The sequence below is a fragment of the Cariama cristata genome, unplaced genomic scaffold, assembly GCF_000690535.1.
Source record: "Cariama cristata isolate BGI_N322 unplaced genomic scaffold, ASM69053v1 scaffold39557, whole genome shotgun sequence".
Classification (NCBI taxonomy): domain Eukaryota; kingdom Metazoa; phylum Chordata; class Aves; order Cariamiformes; family Cariamidae; genus Cariama; species Cariama cristata.
This window is the reverse complement of record NW_009629062.1, coordinates 12,103-22,043: the sequence shown is the minus strand read 5'-3', so window position 1 is coordinate 22,043 and position 9,941 is coordinate 12,103. Positions and strand designations below refer to the sequence as shown.

Sequence of the window (9,941 nt, the reverse complement as noted above, 5' to 3'; positions counted from 1 at the left end):
GGCTCAAAAGGTTTGATGAAGATTGGACTGATTTTATTGTGTGTTATTTGTGGCCTCCTCATCATCATTCCATGTTTGCTATCCTGTCTGCAAAGGGCCCTGCAGAGGATGGTAAACACAGCATTTTTGGAGGAAAAAACAAAAAGGGGGAATTGTGGGATTCACAGGGAGTGTTGCGAGCGACCTTGAACAATTCAACATAGCCTTGAAGGAAATAGTCTGAGAAAGCAAGTAATGAAGCAAGCGCAGAAAGGGAGCTGAAGATAAAAATGTTTTGAAGCACAGATGTGAGATCAAAACTAGCGTGTCTTGATTAACAGCACCAATTAAAAGCTTAGCCGCGGCGTGTGGACAGCAGGGGTTAACCAATCCATGAACAAACTAGAGCGCGTGGACAGCTAGTGAATCTATATAAGCACAAACTTGTAAACAATAAAGGTCTTTGGTTTTACCCGTGCCAGAGTCCGTGAATCCATCCCTACAGTATTATCTTTGTACACGAAATATAAAGGGAACATTGATGATATCCCATCAAAATAGCTGGAATGTTACCCAGTCTCCATAGAACTACAACCTAGCTTAGATTCGTAGTCTTTGAACAGTTCCAGTTTCATAAGATGGTTTATGAACATGTTATGAGCACATAACATAGGTAATGAGAAATAATACCAATAAAGGGCAGAGGGACACTCTTCTGTGAGCCCACATCCCCATATTATCTCAACTAGACATGTCATACCTGAAAAGAAATCAGACCCTGGGAGTTAGATTTCTGCACAACAGTTGTAGCTTTGGGGAAACGGGAGATACATCTGGTAGGTTTGCAGTCTTGGACTATCATTTTTTATACAGACTAGGTGACCTGGGGAATAAACTTGAGGTTTACACATGAAACTGCTGATGTATATATATGAGCACACTGCAGTCAAGTCTTACAAGGTAGGAGAAAAAGGCATCTTCAGTCAAAGATCTCTCTGTGCCTGGGATCTTCAGGAAAGTGGCTGTAAGAAAGCTGATCTGAGATTTATGCTGGAGTTGATTGATTGTTGCAGGTATGGTTTATCTTGTGAGATCTTTCTATGAGCAAATAAAAGCCTGTAATAAACATGAGAATAGTAATCAACTAGAAATAGGCTCTTTAAAAAGAAGGAACAAATCTGTTGGGTGGTTTTGGCACACATTTCCATAGGTAGGACTTTCAATTTCCCCAAGCAAAGTCTTGAAGCAAGGGAAAATCATCCTGGAATTGAAGATGAGAATAAAAACAGAAGCAGATTCAAACTCATCCATTCTTGGGGAATATGGACTCAATATGTTTTGGAGAAGATGATAGCTTCTCAGAACTATTTAGTTCACGTTAGATTCTGTTAGAAGTTTTAATAAAAATAATATTTATTTAGGTTTATATAGTGCTTTCCATTTAAGGCTTTAAATGAATTTTATACAACGTTCTCAGTGAACAAGACCACAAAATACAAACAGAACTTGGCAGAACTGTTCTATCGGTTTATTTACAAAAAATACTGTCAAACATAATCTAGTCCTGTGGTCTATACCTGTTACTGCTGCAAGAGTGGGACACCGCACAATTAAAAGTCTGCTATAGCAATGAATACTCAAATTAGTAGTGGAAGAAAGTCAGAGCATGCTCAAAAAGGTATCATCTTGCAGCTGCCATGTTGATAGACTTCTGTGAGCATCATCACCGGTTTCTCTGGCACAGGCGGGTGCCTCTCCTATAAGCGCTTTGGTATGGTGCAGAGAAACAGTTGTTACCCCTCAAAGTGAGTTGAAGGATTACTTGTAGATTGCCAGGTGGGAGACCTGAGTTCAGTGCCCAGGTCTGACCATGTTGTTTTTGAAGATTAAGTTATGCCTGATCAAAACAAAAGGCATTTAATTTTACTCAAGACATTCAATTTAATTACACAGTAGGCATTAATTTAATTACACAGTGCCAATGTATAGCAGTGGGTGCTGTGTATTTCTTTTAAGACATAATTTAGTTGAAGCCTATCAGAGTTTAAACACAAGATATCTTGGTAGACAAAACAAAATGATACGGGATACAAATGTTGTTAAAAATGGAAACACTGCTAGACTTACCAGATGTCAATATGGTTTTAACCATTACCATACACAAATGTACACCTCTTTCAGTGGGAACTCTTATACTTTTTAACTGGTTCAGATCTCAAATGGCAATTTTGTACTAGCCTGGTACGTGTGCTCATGTCTGTATGCACGTATAGGGTGTACATCTCACATTTGATTTTTCATATTTCTGTTTTAGACTGTAAGATGACCATGTAGAAATGATGTATTTTGTTGTCAGGTATGTATAATTTTTAATGATAATTTGGAATTTGGTATCAGGAGTGTAAACTATCTTCATGAGCTATTTCTCACAGTGTTAACATTACTTGTTCTTTTTATGTTCTAATTTTTCAATAGACAAATAATTTGATGAAAATTAATAATTTTTTCATTGTAGTTAATGAATAAACCAAAGTGAGTATATATGCATAGTATTTAAACTTAACTTGACATTTCCAAATGAACTAATTCTCATTCTGGTGGAGGGAATGCATGCACTGAAACTTTCAAGTGCATTCTTACACCTCATCTTTAGGAACTTAAGCCAACCCAGCTAAGTTAGGAGGCTAGTCCTCCAGCATCCCTGATAGCAGTGGAAAGAAACAGCAATCCACAGAATTCAGGACCTCCTCTAGAACTATCGAGAAGTGTCTATGGTGTCTATGGTGCTTCTGTATTAATATCTTAGGACTAGAAATATATTTTTGAAGTGAATCAGTCATTTTAATTTATTGTGCTATCACAAACTGCATCAAGAAGTGGTCTCACAGAGAAGGTAATGGAGTCGTTTTAGATGATGGAATGAAGCCAAACTGTACACTTACTCTAACGTTTCCTTTACTGAGTGCCACATTTCCTGGAAATAATATGGGAAAAGAAACGTGTACTAGACGGCAGGATCCAGTTGCTAATTGCACTCCTCCTTTAATAAACTTCCATGATACACAGTATTTGATGCAGAAGCCAAGAATTCTTCTCATTACCCACTAGATGTCACTATTGACATAGAAAAAATGGTGAGAATCTATTTTTCTGCCTCTTAAAAGGGAGGTTGGTTGTTCTCACCACACCTTAATCAAAGTAGAACTCCAGTCCAAGAAATTCCAAGAAATTTGTTATGTTCTCTTAAAGCTGTGTGTCCTCTGACCTTGTTTATTAACTGGAAAACACTGAAAATATTTTACAGGAAACCACACCTGGAAGAGTCTCTTGAGGCTTGGCCCCACGTGGTAGCATGTTTCTCCACTCCTTAACCTAATTTGCTTTCCTGTGCTTCTCTTACATCCAGAGCCATTTGAATTGTCTAGTCAGTAAAACAAACTGATAAATCCTGTTAGGTACCTTGCTAATTGGAAGTTTAAAATCAGCAGTATCCTATTTTCCTATTTTATCTATTATAGCTATCACAGCAGAGAAGTCCACTATGACAACTTCCCCTGCCTTTTTTATTAACACAGTCACACTAACATTATGGATAAGAATGAAGGGAGATAAAAAATATTCAGGCAGCTTTATTTGCCTAGGTTTAGCTGTTCTGTGTTTGAATGTTCTTTAATTATACCAGAGGCATTCTTCGTTATAATCATCATAATTTTTTGACCAATTTTCAATTATTTTCTTTAGGTTGCTGTTTCATATATTAATCTGTTTTAAAGTCAGAAAAGGCAATTGTTATGATCAAGAGGACAGACTTCTTGATAACTCTTCAGTAGCGCTTGGGTGAGTATGTTTCAGCAGCATACACTAATAACTGTAGCTGACTCAGTGTGCTGCTTTTTTATTTCCTCAGGGATCACCTACATTACCATCCATTTTGGCTAGAAATGCTGTTGCATATCACAACAGAAAAAAGATCATAATGGCTGTAAATCTGAGCAATTGTTTGTGAAAGGCCATTGGATTAGAGCATATGTTTTAAAAGATGCTGCTTTGTACTCCAAAAAAAGGCATATGTTACTAGTGCAGATACTGCTCCTGCAGTGAAAAAGTTGTCTGAATTCTGGAATTAATTTTTCTGCTTCTATATTCTGTCTCTGTATTTTACCTTTTTTTCTCCTAGATTTGAGTTCCCTAATTGCAGTTTTACCTGCATACTACTTGAGACCAAAGTCAACTAATCTCTGAACCTTATATGATGCACTGAAATAGACTGAGTTTAAGTTTATTCCTTTAACACATTTTTCCAGTTTATCAAAATGCAGTTATATTAGGGCTTCATTTAATATTGAATACTTTAAATGCAACTATTGACATTCAGGTGTTTAATTCAGAGAAATAAAACTGACGGAGGATAATAATACTTTGCATTTAGTTAGTGTATTGTATCCAAAATTTATGAGCATCATGCAAACATCCTAAGTGTTGCATTGTTACTTTACGTCTTGTCATATTCAGTTTACGAAATAGGCACACGTGGCACAGAGGGACTCTAAGTAGCTCAAGATCATTAATTGAGAACAGAATTCAGAATGCAACCATTAAACTACCATTTTTCACTTCTGATGTAACAAAGAGATTACATAGAATATCCTTTCAACTGTTGCCACCGAACTCTTGACAGTACTCAGCTGAAGGAGTTCCAGTTCCATCAGAACTTTGTTGTTAAACTAACTGAGCACTTTCAGAAGCAAGACAGCATTCAGGAAGTGGTAAATTCATCAGCACAACAAAATGAATGGGAGGACATTCTTTTTACATTGAACCTTCAGGATGCTTCTCTAATCATCCTTCACAAAATGTATGGAAAAGGCTTACATAAACACCATTACATGCAAATGTGACTTTAGCTGCTGAAGTTATCTGGTTCTGGGATTTTTTCTTAAAAGTAACATACTCCACACTGTTTGCTCAGAATGTTTTTCTCAATTCCATAGCAGAAGGATAGGAATATTTTACTGGTGTGCCACAAACAAGGTGGTACGCGGTCTTGAGATATTCAGCCAATGTAGGGCCCTGCTTCCCAATCTGTATGCTCTTTTAAAATTTTGGTGTAATTGTACTGTGAAGTTCTAAGCTTCCTGAGAAGTTAGCTCATGTGACATATGCCACTATGTACTTTTTTGCTGAGGAACTATGTTTTCTTCCTTTGGGAACAAATCTATACCTGACTGCACTTAGGAAGAGGGGATTGATTTCTGTTGTATAACAGGGCATGTCTGGTTTTGAGAATTAGGTAGTACTTAGAGAGTTAAATCAATGGTTGAGCAAGTGAATGCTCAAAGTTGGTAGAGTGAACCTTAGCTGCAAACTTCTCTGTCAAGGCTGCCTCCCAGCTCTTCCAGGTGAAGCTGTTTTTACAGATGCTTGTCATTCAAGTTGTGGACGAGGCCCTGAGCAACATGATGGCATATCAAAGCCAGCCCAGCTTTGAGTTCTAGGTTGTACTTAAATGTCTTCCCAAGATCCCTTCCAACCTAGAGTATTCTATTATTATGTGTTTCTCCTGAAATATTTTACAGCATTTACAGCATGGTTTATAAAATGCATACAAAGGATAGAAAAGATAAACACACTTCATGTATTTCATTTTCTGTTTCGCAAACTTGAGTTGTCGCTCATGAGTTTACCTCATTGTAGTGAGAAGAGTTTGCCTACTACAAGATAAGGATATATGCATTAGTATTATCACTGCACGCTTAGGTTATTTGCCAACTTGTAGGAAGAAGAAAATATGTGTGGTCTATAATCAAGTATATTCTGTAAGTCTAGAAACAACAGCATACCCTTCTTGAATAGATAGTGATAACATGTAGAGTATGGAAAGTCTTAGCAAAATTTCTAGGACAATAAAAATACTATTTTTTTTTCAGTGAAGTTAACATGTACAGGTATAAATGAAGCAAGCGTGATATCAAAGATATGGTAGGTTACAATATGACTTGACATTTCAAAAAAGTTTATGATTTGGGGGAAGCTATAAATAAATAGGGTAGATTTTTTTAAACAGTTGAAGCTTCTTTCTTTGACTGTGCAAGTACCTCCACTTGCAGATCTCACTTCACAAGCACTGAGTTCCCATGTTTAATGGAGTAAGTTGAAAGACAAAAATATATTTAGCCAATCACAGAAATGTTATTCTATTTCTTCCTTTTCTGTAGCTAAATAATTTATAATCACTGAAGATCTCTAGTTGTGCCTCCAGTTTTTGTTCTATGTGACGAAAAGAGGTAATCTCATATTGTAAAATGTGTACAACAATGTAACAGTTCTGAGATTGCCCCTGAGTTTTTCAGATTCCTGATCTGAATTGGTTCTTCTTCAAGTGTGTTAAAGCTGTTAAAAGCACGTTTCCCACTTTTACTAACACTTGTTTATAAATTACCATTTTCCAAAGTCTTCTACTTTACCCATGGTGTTTGTCTTTGAAAGTGGAACATTTTGTTTGGTTGAGGTCTTGAGCTCCTTTTTAGCTCAAAAAAACCATACTGATATCAGTGGATGCGAAGGATCTTTTTGAATGTCTTCTTGAAATTCTGGTTACAAAGAGGATACAGGAAGGGATTTAAGGTGGAGTTCACATAGCCAAGCCATATAGTGAACATGTGTAATTTCAAAAATTTTTCGTTGCCATGGAAAGCTATTACCATAAATAATACAAAATAGGGAATCCAGCACAGCATAAAGGCTGCCATTATGACCCCTAGCTGCTTAGCTGCTTTCCTCTCCCGGTTCCCATGCAGTCCTTGAATGTGCCTTTTGGAATGGGTATGCAGACTTTGCCAGGTTTTCCTCAGGTAAGTCAGTCCTCTGAAATCCCTGTTCTCAGTCTTCTCCTGAGGACTGCAGGCTCTTTCACAGTTAGAATTGGAGTGCTCTCTACAGGTTTCCTCCTCTGTGAAAGTATGGTTGTCTGATGCATCACTTAAGTCACTGTCTTGTGAGCAAGGCTCCTCTTCTTTTTCGTTCTCTTTTGTTACACACGCGCGCTTCTTTCCTGCTTTATCCAGGCCTGGCTCAGACTGGGCAGTGGTGAGAGGAAAACAGCTCCATTTAAGGACTTCCCTATCACTCTTGCTAATGAATGCCCTTGAAGACTTCTCGGAGTTACTGAAATGAAGCTCTGCCTCCATAGTTTTGGGCTCAGGGGAGCTTTGCTTGTCTTTGGGAGGTGTGTTCTCATCTAAGATATGATTTTGGAGGCAAATATTTTGCTCAGCCTTCATCTTACTATGATGTGTGGAGTTTTTTTCTGAGAAAGACCGATAGGAGCCATTGATGAGCTCTCGATGTTGACAGTGTTTTCGAACAGCTCTGAATATTTTATAGTAGAACCATAACATCATGATAGAGGGTAGGTAGAAATTGACAAAGGCTGTCAACACTTTAAACCAGGTGACTTCAGAGAATTCAGTTTCACACTTGTTTTCCTTTACTGTCCTTTCCCCATTGTTAGCAAAAACATGCCATCCTAGTATTGGAATGACCCATGTGAAAGAGAGCAACCAAACCCCCAAAATCATTAGGGATGCCCTCATTTTTGTTCTATACTTGAGATATTTCAGTGGTTGCTGAACTGAACGATAACGGTCAATGCACAATATGAAGAGATTGAAAATGGATGCAGTACTGGCCACATAATCCATTGACAGCCAGAACAAACAGGCTGGTAAGCCTAGAGTCCACACGGGACTTAAGAGATAAACAATATTCAGGGGCATAACAGCTGCACCAACTATCAGATCTGCAACAGAGAGGCTGACAATGTATAAATTGCCAACTGTTTGCAGCTTCTTTTCAGTTTTCACAGCACATAGTACTAATATATTCATGACAATAGTGATCAGTGAAATGCTTCCCAGGAACAGACCTAGAAGAGCTGAGTGAACGTTAGTTGAGTTCTCTGTTGTGTTTTTTGACATCTTTGGCACAAGAACACGGAATGAAAATCAGAGAAGATGTCCAGGCCTTGGAAATTCAGTCTTCGTTTACACTTCTGGATGAAAACGTGTTGGATTGCTTTGTGATTTTTATTTCCAGAACTATAGAAAAGAAAAGAAATACGCTCAATCACTGTAGTACAAAAATAAAATAATAAAACTAATCTGTGCTTCAGCTTAGAACCGTCCCTTTCAGGACTTTCCTAAGTAATGAATTTTTCATATGGGTAATTTCAGATGTGTTCTATGAAAAGTACTGCAGTGAGCTCCATGAACTAATCCAAAATGGTTTGCAGAGGTGTTTCATGGGGCTTCATATAATTCTGACCCCAGAATCTGGAGGAGAAATTTCAGTCCTCACTGTTTTAATTGATTATATCTCATTAACTAGCTGATCAGGAACCATAATATAAACTACATATTGGCAAACCAATTTAAAGTGTGGTAATAAAAAGCAAATCAACATGTCTTCTACTGAATAGTTTTAAACAAACCAGTGATTATTTACAAACTACATCTAATAGTTTGAGAATACAGCAGTTGGATGTAATTATCCACTAATAATAGGGTATCGTATGATGTCAAGTGACAAGGTATTCCAAACAATATAAAGACTCCAGTCAGTATACACCTTTAGCTGATACAGAGTCTCAAATAACTCCTAAGGTTGGAGACACTGCCTATCTTTCCACTGGTAGGTGGTCATTCAAATTACAGGTAATGAGTAATCTCTTCCTACCCAATTTAGGCTTATACAGATTTCAAACATTTAAAGATGGCAGCCCTATTTTTTTGGAATACAAACTAGTAAAAGTTCAGGGAAAATAATAGGATTTTTCAGGATTAATAAGCATCTTGCAACCTCTCAAATGTATATAAATATAGGGTCTTATAGGCTAAAGTTTACTAGTTGTTCAGGTGTCTAAGAAACATATACAAGAACTGTTCTCCAATAACTTGGAGAAGCCATGTCATTCCTGCATGCTTGCTGTTGCTCTTTGCTGCATTAAAGTGGAAAGTAAATTGGAAATAAGAGGAATTGAGACTGAACACATAGCAAACCTTTCCTTTATGCCTAAGAAATTTTTTTAAATAATTAATCTTTAATAAATAATCTACCTTTATTTGCTTAGAAATTTGGCACAAGCCATGTGTAGAGCCTTCAGAATGAAAATTCTTTACAATCTTCTATTTCCCCATGATTAGAGTGTCTAGGAATTCCAGTACATGCATTGCAGTTAAAAAAACAAAAAGACAACCTGCTAAACACTCACCATGGCATATACAAAACCTATTTTACAGTGGGCCACATTTGCCCAGTTAGGTTTGTTTTCTAGTCACATTCATTTCTACATACTATTTTGCAGGTGTTATCAAAGAATGGCAGATTTAATTTGTACAGACACAATGATGTATAGCTTTATGGTGACTTGATCTGCATCAAGAAACAACTATAGGTGCATACTTCACTTGTAGAAGAGTTTTATATATATAGAGGTTATATATCGAGATCATAGGCCTTAATTATAAAACGTGTTATTTCTTCCATTTTCTAACACAAGCATAGTAACTCAAATATTGGCAATAAAAGGGGAATGGAAGGGAGGGAATGTAGAGGTAAGGAAAGCACCTTTTCAAAGTTGAGTAGATATGCTATTCCATTATCTAGAAATTCTCTATGCCTTTGGTGTCTCTTAAAGCAATGAGGAAGGAAACTGAGACTGTAGACATATTAGCTTAAAGGATTTACACAACTAACACTGAGACATATGTATGGGATTTCACATCCTTGTTACTCTAAACATGGTCAAAACAATACAATGCAATACATTATTCAATATTCAATATTAAATATTGTAATTCAATAATTCAATAATTCAATAATTAATTCAATTATTTCATGCTAACTTTATATTTTTTATTCCAGTAATTAGGGTTGGAGCTAAAATGTTTGTGTGCTTTCTTAGA

General features: G+C 36.8%; 1 protein-coding gene across 1 annotated transcript; it reads right to left on the bottom strand.

Moving 5' to 3' along the window:
• Window positions 1-6,527: 6,527 nt before the first annotated feature.
• HRH1 (histamine receptor H1) lies at window positions 6,528-7,955 on the bottom strand. The gene has a single exon (XM_009705029.1). It carries the CDS (start codon window positions 7,953-7,955, stop codon window positions 6,528-6,530), a length of 1,428 nt encoding a protein of 475 aa, XP_009703331.1.
• Window positions 7,956-9,941: the final 1,986 nt, after the last annotated feature.

Coding starts and splice junctions, on each gene's coding strand:
- HRH1 (XM_009705029.1), bottom strand. CDS start 7,955: ATGTCAAAAAACACAACAGAGAACTCAACTAACGTTCACTCAGCTCTT.